This window comes from Abramis brama (genome assembly GCF_963993115.1).
Source record: "Abramis brama genome assembly, chromosome: 6".
Classification (NCBI taxonomy): Eukaryota; Metazoa; Chordata; class Actinopteri; order Cypriniformes; family Leuciscidae; genus Abramis; species Abramis brama.
Genome location: NC_139968.1, coordinates 17,222,560 through 17,239,867, shown reverse-complemented (window position 1 = coordinate 17,239,867; position 17,308 = coordinate 17,222,560). Strand labels below are relative to the sequence as shown.

General features: G+C 36.7%; 2 protein-coding genes across 3 annotated transcripts in view; both read left to right on the top strand.

Annotated features, from left to right (window-relative positions):
- LOC311085856 (atrial natriuretic peptide receptor 2-like) overlaps positions 1 to 2,975 on the top strand; it is a gene marked incomplete at its 5' end in the record, with an annotated part of 11,384 nt that extends 8,409 nt beyond the window's left edge. Inside the window, 5 exons of the mRNA XM_084118473.1 lie at positions 36 to 175; positions 268 to 420; positions 549 to 647; positions 1,031 to 1,122; positions 2,545 to 2,975. Coding sequence (XP_083974599.1) covers positions 36 to 175; positions 268 to 420; positions 549 to 647; positions 1,031 to 1,122; positions 2,545 to 2,643 — 583 coding nt within the window. The 3' untranslated portion in view covers positions 2,644 to 2,975. The remainder of the gene's footprint in view (positions 1 to 35; positions 176 to 267; positions 421 to 548; positions 648 to 1,030; positions 1,123 to 2,544) is intronic.
- Positions 2,976 to 3,177: 202 nt separating this feature from the next.
- LOC311084491 (afadin- and alpha-actinin-binding protein-like) lies at positions 3,178 to 14,556 on the top strand. Of its 2 annotated transcripts, none has more exons than XM_084116553.1 (12): positions 3,178 to 3,349; positions 8,268 to 8,414; positions 8,557 to 8,760; positions 9,444 to 9,554; positions 9,662 to 9,797; positions 9,960 to 10,035; positions 10,142 to 10,322; positions 10,706 to 10,841; positions 11,640 to 11,755; positions 11,951 to 12,124; positions 12,210 to 12,321; positions 12,394 to 14,556. In XM_084116553.1, exons 2-12 carry the CDS (start codon positions 8,292 to 8,294, stop codon positions 12,453 to 12,455), a joined length of 1,431 nt encoding a protein of 476 aa, XP_083972679.1. In that variant the 5' UTR covers positions 3,178 to 3,349; positions 8,268 to 8,291; the 3' UTR covers positions 12,456 to 14,556. The 2 variants fall into 2 exon arrangements, with proteins under 2 accessions (XP_083972679.1, XP_083972678.1); XM_084116552.1 differs by having other exon boundaries at positions 10,691 to 10,841.
- Positions 14,557 to 17,308: the final 2,752 nt, after the last annotated feature.

Genomic DNA, 17,308 nt, shown 5'->3' with positions numbered 1-17,308 from the left:
ATGAATATCAGTTATTTTGTGTTTCTTTTGGGCAGTGACATAGTGGGCTTCACCCAACTCTCAGGCTCCAGCACTCCTCACCAGGTTGTGGATTTTCTCAACAAGCTTTACACCACATTTGATGACATCATCGACAACTATGATGTGTACAAAGTGGAAACCATAGGAGATGCTTGTGAGTGCGATTACAGAGATCCTGCTTCCTTTGTATGTCACACGTTGGCATTAAATTGCACAAAAATCAATGAAAACCCCCTCCCTCGGCAGATATGGTAGTCTCAGGAGTACCGAAAGAGAACGGGATCAAACACGCTGGGGAAATTGCCAGCATGGCGCTGGACTTGATCAGCGTCTGTCACACGTTTAAAATCCCACACAAGCCCACCACACAGCTGAAGATACGGGCTGGCATTCACTCGGGTCAGCATGGCTTCCATTAATCATCTTTCCTTGAAATTAGCGTCATTTTAAACGCATATTGTTAACTCTGTCCTTTGGATGAGACAGTATTTTATGAGCTTTATTTACAGTATTTTATGTTATCTTAGGCCCCGTTGTGGCTGGGGTGGTTGGCACCAAAATGCCACGATACTGCTTATTTGGCGACACTGTGAACACCGCGGCCCGTATGGAGTCCACCAGTGAAGGTATTTGGGCAAACGCAGCTGTTTACACAGCGTCAATTAGTAACTGAGCCTGTCCGACACTTCCGGACGAATGGAATCTTGTAAATATTTGTCTTTGAGTACTGTTTTAGTGGATATAAAGGGATAGAACTGAATGTTGGTTACGGTTGGATCCAAATATTTCCCTCTCTTAAACTTCTGTGCAGATCAAAAAAGCTAAAGCTATCTAAGCTATCTAAGCTATCTATAGATAGAAAGCTAAAGCTATCTATCTATTAGTACCAAAAGTCTCTAGAGTGTTTTGGATCATTATACAACTTTTTGAAAACTTGTCAGCTTTTTTGGGCTTGTCATTTCCATTCCACATGCCTTTATATTTCCTATTGTTGTTATGATGCTTATAGCTTTAAAGATCCAGTGCAGTGGCTCTTCAGCAGACCTTCTACACACACTTGGCGGATACATGCTGATGTGTCGTGGGTCTCTCAATGTGAAGGTAAGATGGTCAGTTCAGGCCATCCACAGAGCTATCATTTTGCCTGTCGTAAATTTAGTGGCAAAATATTTCGTTCATTCACCCTGGTTGCCATGGTTAACTTGCAAACTTTGCATACTACGAACGAAGCCCCTAAAGGTATTTGGTGATGAAAAAATTAGATGGGAGGAAAAATTATATTTCAGTGATTTTGCATTTTTTCGTAAAACTTCTGTTTCCTTGAGAAACTTTGTGTTCAATCATTAAACTTTTGTGATGAAATGACACATTTTGGTACCAATTTTACATTTTGGCAAATTGGTGGCTAATTTGTACGAATTCGTACAATCTTTCATATGTTTTCGTACGATCTGCCTACGTATGTTTAGGGATTCTTCATGCGTACTTTTTTCTAACAATCATACATTTTTGTAAGATTCACACTGTACAAGACATTTGTGAGAGAACGCAAACGTTTTTAAAAGAACGTAAAAGTTTCTCGGTGGAACGCGATACTTTTGTGTCAGAACGCAAAATTTCGCAAGAGAACTCAAACGTTTTGCGAGTGAATGCAAATTTTCTTGAGGAAAAGCAATACATTTGCAAGAAAATGCTAAATATTTGTGAGGGATTACACGGGTTTCTCCGTGGAACACAACACCTTTTTGAGAAAAAGCTACATTTTTGTGAGCAAATGTCTTCAATCTTCATATCTGTTTAGGTGCTCCATAGCATTATGGCTTGACAAGATGATTAATGTGCTGATACATGTTGTGGAAAAAATAAACACTGTATTATCGGTTAAAAATAGGTCAAAATAGCTTACATAAACAATGTTTTTTAAAAATAAGTAATTCAACGACAGTTATGAAGTAAGAAATATTTTTGTCAAAATGATGTGTGTGCTCAAAATAAATATTTATTTTATTATTATTGTCTATTCAATTTATTAATAAGAATTATTATATTATTTTAAAATTATTATTATACATTATGAAATTATTATTATGAGTGATATTTTTATTATCATAATATTTATACTAATAAATATGTCAATATACCAATTATGGTCACAAGTTCCTTCGTTACCAACACAATTCAATGAAATTTGTGACTATAGTTGGCTAGTGATGCTTTCGGGAAACGCAGCTCTGGTATATTATAGATCCTTCTACCAAATCAATCTTCTATTGATGTTTTTCTTCCTGAAATGATGGTATATGGTCCCCAGAGGCTGAACTCTGACCCCAGCTCAGCTGTGCCTCTCAATTAGGGCCCGGTCTCAGCTGGCTTTTGTGTTTTCACTTGTGTGTTCATTATGTACAAGCAAATACACACCTCTGCGCAGTCGCGCTCTCTCCCCTCTTCCTTTCTTTTGTATGATGCTGTCCTTCAGGGCATTGTGTTTAGGAGATTTACTGATTGCGACTTTTTGTTAAACAGGGCAAAGGCGAAATGACAACTTGGTGGCTGGAGGCCAGAAGAGACCCTTTGTCCCGGGAAGACGAACCTTTGGGTCTTCCCATTCCTGTTAGCAATTAACTTATGTGCTGCAGTACAAGCACAGTCATGACAGAAACTTTAACAAATCAAATTGCTTAGCAAATATGCTAACGGTTTTCAGTGAAGTTTATAATTACTGTAGGTGTATGTGCAAAGTATTGCTGCTATGCTGAAATGTTGCTGCTTTCATTGTATATTTGACTAAAATGTTGTCAAATATGTTTTGTCTGGAATATGTAAAAATTGCATTTGTCATAGGAAGGGCAAATGTGTTTGTAGAGACCTTTCATTAAAATGTTTGTGATTATTTTGTCTTCATCAGTACCTAGTTGTATTTGAAAGTTAGATATGCTGAAATAAAATGGGAAGACAAAAACGTTGCTTGTCTGATGTAAATGTTCTTATATTTAGTATTGCATTTTGGTAGATTGTTACTATAACTAGCCTATTTTAGTTTTTAGCACCTGCATTGACTGCGACGAAGTCTATTGGTCGATATTCCGCAGGGGGCATGAGTTACAGCCAATGACACGCCCTCGTATTCGTTGCATGGCAACGCGTTTGCTTGTGACTGTTTTCGTTCAAGGTTGAGCCTGAGCAGAACGCGCCTGCATCAATGTAACTATATGCCACAATAAGACGGTTTATTACGCAAACTTCCAGGGAAAATGTATCAGTCTGTGCAAATGTCGGGAAATGAAGCTGACAAGCCTCACGAGTGCGTTTGAATGCCAAAAGATACGCGGTAAGTCCTCGTTTGTTTACCATCTGTATGTTATTCCTAAATAGTAAAGATGTAAATATCGCTTTTATGTCTCATTATCATCATGTTATTTTGAGTAAATTCAGCGTCCTAATGCAGAAATCCTTCTTCTCACCTTAACCTACTTTAGACCTGATAGAGGTGTGTTGCCTACTATCCAGTAATACTGAGCTTCTCATGGATTGCTGTGTTCATATATTTTATATATATATATATATATATATATATATATATATATATATATATATATATATATATATATATATAGCCAAGTTATATATATATAGCCAAGTTTTATAGCAATTTTGTGTTTTCCATGCATGGAAGAGTAAAATGTTATATTTTAAAATATTAGAAATTGCTATAGTGATTTTTAATCACTATATATAATTGGTTATAAATGCTCTTTATGAGTGCAATTTCTTTAAAATGAGGACTAAGTTAGAAAAGTCACTGAAAATGAGGTGGAATCTTGTAGATGGAAAAAATCGTTGTTTGGTCATTTAAAGTTATAATTTACTTAAACATGACAATTTTATTATATACTCAAATTGTTCTAGACTTTTAAATGGAGAATTTTGCAGAATCTTCACTCAGTTCTTTTCCACAAGAGTTTATAGTAACCATGTCTGTGGAGCTCTTTAAAAAACTCCATATAGCTTGTGCGCTATATTATACCATATGATATGTCTGTGAGGAAAAGACTGAACTTTAAGTAGCTTTTATATGATGCTTTTCAATGGATCACCTCACATTGGATGTCACCTTCATTTGTTCTCACATTCTTTGTAACTCTGTTTACACGACAACCATGTACTAAAAACAACTTTAACTTCAAAACGTTCCTGTTCACACTGATATGCAAAAATGACTAAAAAGGCTGTATTATGCTGACAGGCCTGTAGTCGGTGATGTCACTTTGTCAAGAAACACCCCTTGAACGTGAACATGTAATACGCATGCACATGACGTCACCGTTTTCACAAGTTCACGTTTTTGTTGTTTACATGGAGAAGGTAAAGGCATTATTTTCAAAACCTTGCACTTTGAAACCTGTTTTCCAAAGTTTGTGTTTTCAGGCCCCCAAACCGCTGTTGTCATCTTAAAATTGACGGCCAAAACACAAAAGTTTTTCAGTTTTCAGTTGTCGGTGTCGTGGAAACATACCCTATGTTATGACCTTAAACCTGACTTCTGACTATACCATACAGTATTTTACTTGAGAACTTTGGTGGATGGGAAAGTTTTTAATTCTTAACCTAAATTTCAGTCTGTTCTTTAGAAAAATCTATCGCTAAACTTCATAATTCAGACTTTGGATATGGTGCATGAGTCATAGTTTATATCTAGAGTGTTTTCATTTAGTTTTTTCTCCATTTTTGAGCTTGGCAAATGTGGTAACAGAGATGCGTTCACGCCATGCCGTAATTACCATAGTAATTCTGATCTGTGAAAAGCCTTCACGTGCTTGTAGAACTTGTAATTAAAATCTTAAAAATGCTGCCTTCAGAGGACGCACTGCAAGGTAGGAAGGCATCAAGGAATGTCTGAATTCAACTTTAGCTTCCTGTCTCCTGAGATCCCTTCATCTGATCGATTTTTGAAGGCAGCATAGATGTATCCTTCGCTGCCTTTGATATCCCACAATCCTGTGCTTTCCATTCCGTGACAGTTAAATAATAAAGATGGTGTCTGAAAGTTGCGGTTGGTGGTCAGTTTGTGTGTAAATACGTTTTTTGACCAACGTTTTCCACTTTTGATGTAATTTCTAGCTTAAATATTCACTTAGTTATCACTAAACCTCGCTTTATTTAGCTGTAGATCATTAAACCGTTAAGGCCCTTTCACACTGGACGCGATTTTGACGCACGAATAATTTGCGTGATGGTTTTATTTTTTGATCAGCTGTTTGTGTAATGAGCGCTTCCACACCGAACGCGAATGTGCTGCGGCGAAAAAACGACTTATTTTATTCGCTTCGCTTCGATGTCGATTTTTTTTTTTTTTACCTTTGCGGCGACAGAAAAGGCTTCAGCCAATCACATACTACAAGGACAACTATTTGAAAGACAAAGTGTGGCGTAGCATTGCAAACCAAATCGGTTATCACGACTGTGAGTATGTTGTGTGATAGTTTTAGTCGTTGTAGTCCTGTGCTGTGTAGGCTAGCAGGCTAAACTACATTTTGGATAGAAAGCTAACACTATTATCGTCAAAGATAGAGACAGAGACCGTGTTTACTTTGAACATGTAGCCTAACAAAAAGGGATGCACCGATTGGGAAATTCTGGGCCGATACCGATACCGATGTTTAACATAACAACTTGGCCGATGGCCGATGCCCATGCCGATGTTTTTTCTTTTTGTTATTTATTCCTTCTTTTGTGCCACGGAAACATACAAGTCTTTCGGCTCTTGATCACACTATCCTAGAATGAGCACAAATTCAATCAGACCAATTTATGAAACTAAAACAACCTTTAATGTCACTTTCTGGTTGACATTAGTTATAACCTTATTTATGACAAGTTTTTTTTCAGTGGTTATGAGGAGCAATATGAGAGAGAAATTTGGTAATCATTGTCTGACCCAACAAAAAAACATTATAATATTCATTTTATTTTTCGTGTTCGCATTTATGAGGGAAAAAACAACGTGTCAGTTCTCTGTTACGGACGTGAGCGCTCTGAAAGCGGCACTAAAAGACTGCTTTAAAACTTTCACAGAGACCTCAAACAGAACAGCTGCCTTTCTTTAAATTGAATTTCGTTTTGAATTAATTATATCTTAATTTTAATCAATGTTTCATGAACCAATTGCCTGGATTTAATAAATAAGAATTAAATATAGCAGAATCACCACATGGAGGCGCCGGCGAGTGAACTGGAGTTCGTCTCATAAATGAACCGAAACTCAGCGTATAATGCACATTCACATTCACAGCGTATTTAGACACATTTAGACGCATTCATAATCATTACTTTTACCAGTTCTTTGTGGCAAGCTTTATGCGTGCGGTCGTGTGCTTGAGTGCGGCTATATTACGTAAACGCTCATTATCCTGTAGGCTATATAAGTAATTCAATTAATATAAAGGGGCGATTTGTCCACGAATGACTTAAATGAACAACTAGCCTACTAGTCGACTAGAAAAAAACTTTTAGTCGGAAGCAGCCCTTATTACACATATTTTCGAACCAGGCAACAGGACATCTGGGTTGAGCGAGCGACCCTGCGGAATGAACGAGCGGAGCGGAATATTCAGAAATGCGCTCTCCACTCACGAGCTCTGATCGGAACAAACCCGAACCTCACTGTCTGCTGAACTAAAACTAGTAGTTTTAAAACTACACTATTTTAGCACAAATTATGAGCTTATTGGCGATTTTTTTTATAATTATTGACAAAATTAGAATATAGTAAAAAAAAAAAAAAAAAATTTTTTTTTTTTTTTTTAAAGTTTTGGGTGGGCCTGTTGAAAAGTGGGGCCGTGCCTGAGCTACAGGACATCATCTTTCAAAACATAACCTGCGCGAAAGAGAGAAAAAAAATGAATGCGTCATTGTACCCAGCACTTCTGAAAATGCACTTCCGAATGCGTCTCTGTCCCCAGCACATTTCAAACCAAACTGACGCCCATGTGACATCGGCGAATGTCATTTTTATTTCCCGATGGCCGATGGCAGTTAACGAGGCAAATATCGCCCATTACCGATGTTCAGCCGATGCATCGGTGCATCCCTAAACAAAATGTAGGGCTGCTTTTAGTATACTACATTCTTTGTGTGATATCTACAGTTTCTAGTCGAATGATTTTAACTTACTTTACTTCGTGTGTTACATGTAAATGTGTAGTGACATTACAAAACGCACTGTGTTTAGTTGAAGACGCAAAAAAACTGCACATTAGCATACTCCCCTTCAGACTCTCTGTTCTTTAAATTGGGTGCACCCAAAACCTTCTTTTATGTCTTTTAAAGAAAAGGAAAAGCTCACTGGATGATGATGAAGTGTCCATGTTTTCTCAGCTGTCGGCGCAAAAGTTTTGGAATGTTGAAGCTCTCTGAACGTCACAGACGTCGCAAATTCGCGTTGCGGCTGATGTGAATGGTTTTGACGCGAACTATTCGCAAACAAACTATTCGCTTTTTCGTTTCGCTTTTTCGTTACACATCCAGTGTGAAAGGGCCTATACTCTGCCTCAGAAGTCTGTCCGAAATCAGTTTTGTGAGGGGCCTTCGTGCACAAACGCTACCTGCAAAGTCATTGCCTGATAAGGCAGTGAGGCAACAAGTCACATGCCTAAGTTTTTGGACGCAGCCAACACTTAAACTCACAATTTTCTGAGAGTTACGACTTGTAGGCTACTATGTGGCTGCTGTACCACTGCAGATGTAAGGTGTGCACAACTTGAAGCGGCAGTGGACAGACCAATCAGTTTTTGACATCAAAGTACCGTGAGAGCAATTCGAAAGCATACGGAGCTCTTTATTTATGGTAATTATGACATGGCTTGAATGCAGCACATCATACAGGTTTTGGAATGACCAAGGCAAGTAAATAATGACAATGGGTGAAATATTCCTTTAAATCAATTGCATTTGGCATATTAAGTCATTACTTAGAACATAGTTGATATTAGTAACAGAGATTTCACATCCGTGCTCCAGATAACCAAAGTCTTGTGGGAAAAGGGAAAGATTAGGCGACTCAAAATACTGTGGAAAGTTATTTTAAGGACAGGTTCCCCTCCTAACCTCATTTTGAGCAGTATTCACATTCACTTGTAACCGTAACAGCATGCGCAAGTAATCTTGAGAGAAATCTTTACACTTATTAGTGCGTTTTTTTTAAATTGTGGATTATTTTATGTAGGTGTACGTTTCTTGTTCTTTTCCAGAACTTATACGCATTATTGACTAGAATGTCTCCTTCAAGACTCTACACAGCATCTGTGATGCCTCCTCTGCCTTTGAGTTCTTTCAGTGTCTCAAGCAACTTCTGCACGGAAGAGAATATCTCTGAGTGCATTCTGTACATCAATCAGGTAGGTGCTCTTATATTTGTCTGCAGCTTGAATTGTGGGTTCGAAGAAGAAGAATCTAGACAAGAACAAACTTGAATCTCGTATTATAAATGGACTCGCGTGGCAATGGCATGAGTACATTTGCCACTCTTTACATTCACAGGAGTTGTCATCCCTGTGCTTTCCGCCAATTTTCCGTAACTCAGACGGCATTCGTGATCTGGATGCTGTGGTTGCCCTAAACAACATACATGACTTGCTTCAGCTACACCGTCGAGGTGTTGGAATGATGGAGGAGCTGGAGGTGGAGCAGCTCAAGTCCAGCAGCGACCTCCACTACCAACACCTCACCAACTCCAGACTAAAGGTTTGGCTTTGTTACTACATACAAACAAATTAATACTTTTTTTTTTTTTTAATGGAAGCTTGTTTTTGCCATGGAATAAAAAAATTGAAAAGATAATTGCAACTTTTTATCTCACAATTATTGCGAGTTATAAATTATGGGATATAAACTCGCAGTTGCGAGAAATTAAGCTTTTAAATCAATTACAAGTTTATATCTCACAATTCAGACGTTTTTCTCGCAATTGTGAGTTTATAAAAAGAGAAAGTAGTCAGAATTGTAACTCGCAATTGTGATAGAAAAAAATTGTGAGATAGAAAGTTGTAATTATCTTTTCAATTTTGCAAATTATCTTGAAATTCAGACTTTTTTTCTCACAATTCAGACTTTTTTCTTAAAAAAAAAAGTCACAATCTCAGACTTTAAACTTGCAAATCTGACTTTTTTCTCAGAATTGTGGTATAAACGTGCAATTCTGACTTTTTTCTCAGAAGTGTGATATAAACTTGCAATCGCGAGTTATAAAATCTGAATTGTGAGATACAAATTTGCAATTCTAAGAAAAAAAGTCAGAAAGTTTGTATCACGCAAGAATTGTGAGAAGTCGCAATTACCTTTTTTTATTTTTTATTCAGCGGAAACAAGCTTCCATAGTTTTTCCAGTAAAACTAAAAAACAACAAAAAACGTTTCACTGTTTTGTAGGACCAGCTTGATCTTTCGAAAAAGGAAAACATGCGCTTGCACGAGAGAGAGCGTCAGCTGGAAACAAATATAAAGACTTTGCAAAATTGCCTAAAAGATGCAAAAGAAGAGGTATGAAAATTTAATGAGAAAGTTGCAAAGTTTTTTTTTTTTTTGGTTCTACAGCGGTGGTGATCCTCAGTCTTTTGTCAAATCAGATATGGTCTTTACTTTAATAGGTGCAAAGGCTACAGGGTATCATTGCAAGCCGTGCCACACAATACAACCATGACATCAAAAGAAGAGAAAGGGAGCACAACAGAGTAAAGGAGCGCCTCAATCAACTACTCATTGCCAAAAAGGAAAATAAACAAGGTAATATGTATTACTTGTATATCAACCAATTATATATAGTGTATATTTTTAATAATAGATACAATATTAGGAAGGCTGCGTCACCAAGGCTGCATTTATTCGATTAAAAACAGTAATACTGTGAAATATTATTACAATTACTGTACTACTGTACTTTGTCAGGAATGGAAGTTTTGAATTATGTTGGAAGGTCGGACGGGAGGAGATGTCTTTGGAAAACTGGAAAAACTGAATCCAGGTAAAATACATAATCATTTGGGTTTTTTTTTGTTGTTGCAGTTTTAATTGTTCCCCTTCAGTATAATATCATATAAAAAAACATTCTTTTTGTTTTGTTTTTTCAGACATGAGGGAGAGATGTACAAAACTCTTCTCAATGAATTTGATAACCGTCAGAGGGAGCTAATGATGGAGAACATAGAGCTGAAGAAAGTGCTTCAACAAATGAAACGAGAAATGGTGGTGGTTTTGAATTCAAAGAAGACATGCCAAAAGGAAGAGAAACAAAGCAATAATATGGATCAGGTTTGACTGTCATGTCCATAACTACCATTTTACACTAAAAACTTTAATGTTTTATGTGCTTGCTGTATAAGTGTTTTTTTTTTTTTTAAGATGAAGAGTTGATCTCTCAAACGTTTTGCACTTTATAGCACCTTTTTTGCCTCTGTTGAAGTATAATAAGAACAGTTGGAGGGCCTCTGTCCTATTCGTTGTGTACAGATTTAGATTTTTTTTTTTTTTTTTTTTTTTTTTAATGCACCCAGTAAGTGTTGTGACATTGGACTGTCCATATAAATTTGACGCTACATCATTTCTTTCACCATATTTTTATGCTATTGAAATTTTTAACCAACAACAACAAAAAAAGAATGATTTTGGTCATATTTCAGTATTGCATATTGCAGACAAATTCAGATGACGAGGAACCTTTGAAAGGACATCCTGAGATGTCCTGTGATCATGCTCGGGAGAAACTGACCAACAGCATTCGTCAGCAGTGGAGGAAACTCAAACATCATGTTGAGAGACTGGACAGCCAAGGTAGAGGATTAGAATTAAGGGTGTGTTTCTGTTTACACTTGGCAAGTTTGGTTCGATTAAAACGAACTCTGGTGCGATTGCTCTCCTAGTGCAGTTCATTTGAATAAGCATGAACTTTGCCAACTGAACCCTGGTGCTATGTCTCCTTGCAGCAGATCTTCATTTGTGTGCAAGGGAGGAATTTCTACCACTGTTTTGACTCCTATAAACTCTTCATGAGTTCTCGGCTGGTAAAAGTACCATCATTTGTACGCACATACAACGAGCGCATTTAGTCCAGCACACAGCATTGTTTTGGATGTTCGGTAAAGTCCGTCGCAAAATAATAATGCATCATAAAAGCTGTTATTTGTTTTGTTTCATGTTTAGTAGTAAAAATGGGTCTAAAGGGCCGTTCACACCAAAAACGATAACTACAAACTCTTTAAATGCTCAAGCTCATAAAAAAAAATGGATTCTGATTGGTGGCAATGTTTTTATCGTTCTGAAAATGATTCCAACAATACCGAATTGAACGATATTGAAGTGTGGACTCTGTTATTCTTTTACTGTATGTTTAGAATGATTTTTAGAACTATATCTTTATCATTTTCATTATAGTTACAGTATAGCCTCAAATGTTTTGGTTCAAAAGAACCAAGAGAACTGAACTACAAGTGCAAAACCTTTTTGTTCTTTTCTGATTTATTTCTTTTGTGGCTTTATCAGCCAATACACACGACTTAGACACAAAGCTACTGTAAAATAAATATACAGATGCTGTTATTATATTTTGTTATGCAACATCAATGGTGCAAGCTGGAGACAGTGAAGAGATGATCGCCAAACAACTCCATGAAGAGGAGATGGAGAGGCTCAAACAAGAAATTCAGCAGTGCAAAGAGTTTATTCAGACTCAACAACAACTTCTGCAAGTAAGTAGAGGCACAGTCAAAAAATCCATTCCGATTTGAAACTTGTGACGTATAAACACGACCATCAACCCAATCACTTTATTTAGCGTTCAGATTCATTAAGATGTCCATTTAAATATAGCTATTAATGCTTAAAATTACAAGTAAACACAGCTGCTTTCCTAGACCAGCAATTTGTTTTTTTGTTTTTTACAGCAACAGCTCAACACACCCTGTGATGAGGAGACTGCAGCTGTTCTGAATGATTCCTACATGCTGGAAGAGAAGGAACGCTTGAAAGAAGAGTGGAGAGTGTTTGAAGAACAGAGGAAAAACTTTGAAATGGAAAGGAGAAATTTCACGGAGGCTGCCATCAGATTGGGCCATGAGGTTCTGACCTGTGACCGGTTTTTATGGACTTCTGAATTCAGTTCTTACTTCATCTTGATTTTACCACATTGTTCTCTTCTTTCAGAGGAAGTCTTTTGAGGACGATCGTGCAACGTGGCTCAAACATCAGTTTCTGAACACAACATTTGCAGACCAGATGAAACCACAAAGTCGCACGACGGAAGAATTTTCAAAGCGTGAGTGATTATTTTTTACTAGTTTAATTTCTCTTTAAAATAAAACTTGAAATTTGTTTTCTGATTTTGCAGACTCCGCTCATGAGGAGAAACTCATTTCAATTTCTGGAAAAGTCAGTAAATCTCATCTTTAGTCTGTCCATCTATGGAACTGCTTGCAGATGGAGCTACATTTTCTTCCAACGACGGAGGAGAGATACTCGGAGCCAATATGAATGAGTTTGAATGTGATTAAAGTCCACCAATATCTTTAAGAATTTACAACAACCAGACATGAATATTTAACAGAATTGTGTCAGTTTTGGATAAGATTGTCAGAGACTTAAGCCTGCTGATTCTTACAAGCCTCTGAATTGTGTACGTTTTGAAAAAATAAGCTATGTTTTAATTATGGCCATGTTGACTTTTTGAAACATTTTGCATTTTCATTTAGAAAAATCGTATAGAATTTTATTCATATTGTGTTTTGCTAGTAGAAATTTATTGTATTAGTTATAGTTTTTTTATGGTTTACTTCTAGGTACTTGGATAATCTTATGCATCATTTTAAACAGTGTTGTTACAAGTGTTTTTTTTGTTAATGAATATGGCGTAAAGTCCCTTCAATCTAAGTTGTAAGGAAAAAGCATTTGACTTATCTAGATCAAATAGTTTATATGTTCATTGTATTTATTGTGCATTTGCATTTAAACGTACATTTTTATTTATTTTATCTTTTAGACTTTTTATAGTTAATCAGTGCACTACCATTATTGTTTACATCACCTCCAAAACCACAAAGTTTTGATTTCCTTTTTCATATGGATAAAGTGCTTAATATATCATACTAACAAATAGGGACTGATCCTAAAATTAATGTATTTTAGATATAAAACGGGCTAGTAAGGAATAAGCTTTGTTTATATAAAATGGCAAACTGGAATAATACTGTAGACAGTGTTTCATAATGCTTTAATTAATATTTATTCAAATAAAGAACGTAACTTGTGTAAAAACGTGGAATAATTACAAATTCATAGTCTACAAAAGTGGTCCGCACCTCCTGTTGTCTCAATGCAATGGAAAATGTTAAAAGATAAATAAAACATTTTACGTTTTGAAGCATTTAAATCTAACTTGTCCGTTGGGATGTAAACTTACTTTTGGTTAAATGTTTTTTACATTTTATGTTTTCATTTTCAAAATGAAAGGATGACGTAATACCTCTCCTTTGATGCAAAGGATTCCTTTAAATCGAATTACCGCTGGCGCAAAACTTGTTTTATTCAAATTAAAATTTCCAATAACATGACCTTCCGTGTTAAGGTAAATGTAGGTTACGATTTCTTGCTCTCATAGGTCTGTAAAAATGCATCATGTCTATGATTTACAGTTTTTAAAAAAAAAATTATTATGCTTACAAACTAAAAGTGGTACTTGACGCCCAACCATTCAGTCATATACCTAATCTTCAGACATGCATAACTGCAAAAACATTATCTGCTTTACACTCGGTTTGCAATTGTAAAACAAACTTTTTGCAAAACACTAAACAGTTCTTCAAATCTAACAGCTCTTTTGAAAATCTGCCATTTAAATGCCACACTATCATATACACCCAGCTAACAATTTTTGGTTCCCAGAATGTTCTCAGAACGTTAGTTTTTGGTTCCCAGAACGTTATTTTTTATGGTTTGTTTTTGGTTAGCCAGGAAAGTTTTCTTAACGTTCCCAGAACGTTTGTTTTTGGTTCCCAGAACATTCTCAGAATGTTAGTTTTTGGTTCCCAGAACGTTCTCAGAACGTTTTTGGTTCCCAGAACGTTATTTTTTTATGGTTTGTTTTTGGTTAGCCAGGAAAGTTTTCTTAACGTTCCCAGAATGTTCTTATTTGGTTCCCCCAAAAAATAACCAAACGGGAACGTTAGGGGAACGTTCCTATCATATGTATCCTATCATATCCTATTATATACACCCAATAATAATTTGAAAACACTTAGGCTATGTAATTTGTTCATTTAGAAATCAAAATGTAATGTTTTGAGAAACAATAAATAACAATACATTTTTCACTTTTGCATTTCTGTTCATTTTGTAAATACTGAATATACAAGTCACCTGATGTACCGGTATGTAGGTTTTTACACATTTAATATTTGTTGTAGTTTGACGTAGGCTATAATCATTTGATGGTTTGTTTGTAGAGTTACTATGCAAAGAAAATTGTAAGCAATAAAATAAAAATAAAAAACTGATATGTGGTAATCTGAGAACTGTCCTCCATCTTGAAAGTGGTTATTCTTGACATACAGTATTATTGCTGTTCTTGCCATCTTTTGATAAATTATTTCTTAATCGACTTTATTATGAAGTTATCCGGTTAAAGGCACACTGTGAAGGAATTGTGTTTTTGTCAAACAGCGACCCCTAGAGTCGCTATGGAATACTTGCATTGTCGTAAATACCCCTCCACCCCCCACCCTGTACACTGGTACCTGCATCGGCCATGGAATAGGCACAGATAGACTCCGAAGACATGATTATTGCAATTTATCATAATAGTTTGCAAATTGTACTCGTTTACACTATTTACAACCTTTACATTAGGCTTATTTATGTCCTGATAATTATGTGAGATATTAAAAACTGATCTCATGATAATCGCAAGAATCAACGTCAACAGCGTCGTCTGATATCCCTCAGGACTACGTGATAAATACACCTCACAACATCTGAGTTAAGCTGGCAAACTAGTTCGTGAGGCAAGCTAGGCAATAAAACATAACGCAAAAAACACGTAAGAGAAACGAGTGTTTTTTTAGCAAGTCTGTAAACAGCTCTGATAATCGAAAGCTAGCTAGACATATGTGGAAATTATTGGACTGGTCTAATTATCAGCAATAAATGAATGAACAGCATATATATAAAAAAAAAAAACATACTACAAGCAAGCGCAACAACATACAACATAGAATGCAAACAAGTTTACAAATAAGAGATTTATTTACTGGCCACTTCATGCGTTTTCTCAGATCGGATAGCTATCTGATTTATCAAAACAATTCCATTTACACCTGGTCACATAAATGTGTTTTTGCGAAACGGATTTAAATCCGATCTTCAATTCCCGCGCTGTATGCAGATTTAATGGAGTACACGTCACCGAAAGCAACAGATATGAACTGCATTTTATTGATCATCAGCTAAAATTTCAAAATCAAAGACCGCAATAAGAGAGAGCAGTAACAGCCCTGGTAAGATCACTTCATTTCTTTACTTTTAATGATGATGATTGTGTGTTAAGCGTCTGCGACTTACTTTCACTTTGATTTGCGAAAGTTTGCACGTTGTCTTGATGAATAGCCTATGCTCAGTTGCTCATCTGCGGTGATGCGTGTTCCAGTATATCTGGCTATAACATATAGCCTATAACGCTCTCACACGTTTTTATTTTTAGCATTTTTGAGAGGAGTACAATTTACATATGTGGTTTCAACAACCAGATGCATTTACACTTGTCCAGTTTCGTCTGGAATGCGTCACAGACCTCCTCCTGAAGTGGTTTGAGCGATCGGATTCAAATCCGTCTTGAATGCGTTTCGGAATCGGAGGGCATTTACACCTGGTCTTTTCACGATCGGATAGCTATCCCATCTGAGAAAACGCATGAAGTGGCCAGGTGTAAACAGCCCCCATGACAAAAACATACGCACGAAAGCCGAAAACAAACGCTGGTTGGCCTCTCACGTCCAAATTTGAGGAAGTGGTGGGGGAAGTGACGTATGCCGTAAAGCAGTCGAATTTTGTAGTTCTTTTTGTGCTCTGGTTACTACCCGAACCCCGAAGTTACATAGTGCCAGTAAAAGCGATACAGACCCCGTCAGGCTATGGCAGACGTGTCATTCAACCTATTGTAAGTCGATGTACCATCACAAGGGTCTTGGAAATATATTATGAAGGTTGAAAAGTTTCACAGTGTGCCTTTAAGTTCTTAACTCTTAACATCATTCATGATGACTTTTGCAAGGTTACGAAGCTCAAAGTCCACTCCAAATGGAGATATTTTATTTAACAGAATTCACTTTCCAAGAACTACAACGAACGGCTCGTTTGGACTACAACGAGGTTTTTTTTCCGGAACTTGTGAAGTCACAGTGTTACTCATTTAAATAATCCAAGCCCATAGAATATGAGAAAAAAGGTGCGAGGTTTGAGCTGCATTAGAGAAGATAGTGTTGTTGCTATATCGAAGAGACACTGTTTTTTCCACCCCGTTCCCAAAACTCATTTGTTTGACCTTCCTAAGGCTGACGAGCTTCGAATGGTTACAATTTATTTTAAACACTGTTCCTGAACGTTATAACCCAAATGTTTATCTGTGTGCTGCACATTTTACGGAGAACAGCTTCCAGGACCTAAGAAAGTACAATGCAGGCTACCCAGAAAAGCTTCTCCTGAAATGGAGCTGTTCCCACTGTTTGTGGACAACAACTTGTAAGTATGTCTTATTATTTTTAGTTTTATGTTGTTGCTACAATGTAAACAAAGGGCAGAACGATTCTGGATTGATTCGGATATTTTCAGAATCGATTCTGAGCTTCTTTTTAACTGCAGATGCACGATGAGTTGCGTGTGCTTTAGAAACACCCGTATTCTGCTTGCTTCCAATTCCACGCACACACACCACCACTCGAACCTTCTATAAAATAATCTTTCATCATGTTCAGAAAGGCTGAAGCGAACTACAACATTCGCGGGCGTCATTGCACACAGGATGCGCTGTGAGAAACGCAGGCTTTGCTTGATGTTACACTTGCAGTCTGCTGTCTTGCTCGCCGGTATTTTCCTTAAAAATGCTCTACGAAGGCATAATTTATGTAGTTTGGAATGCAGTGGGCTTATGTATTAAAAATATGAAACTCAATGACAGAAGGCTGTTTTCAATGGGCTCTATGCACGCATCACTTCCGCATTGGCGTAAGGATGTTTGGACATTTCCGGTTAACGGA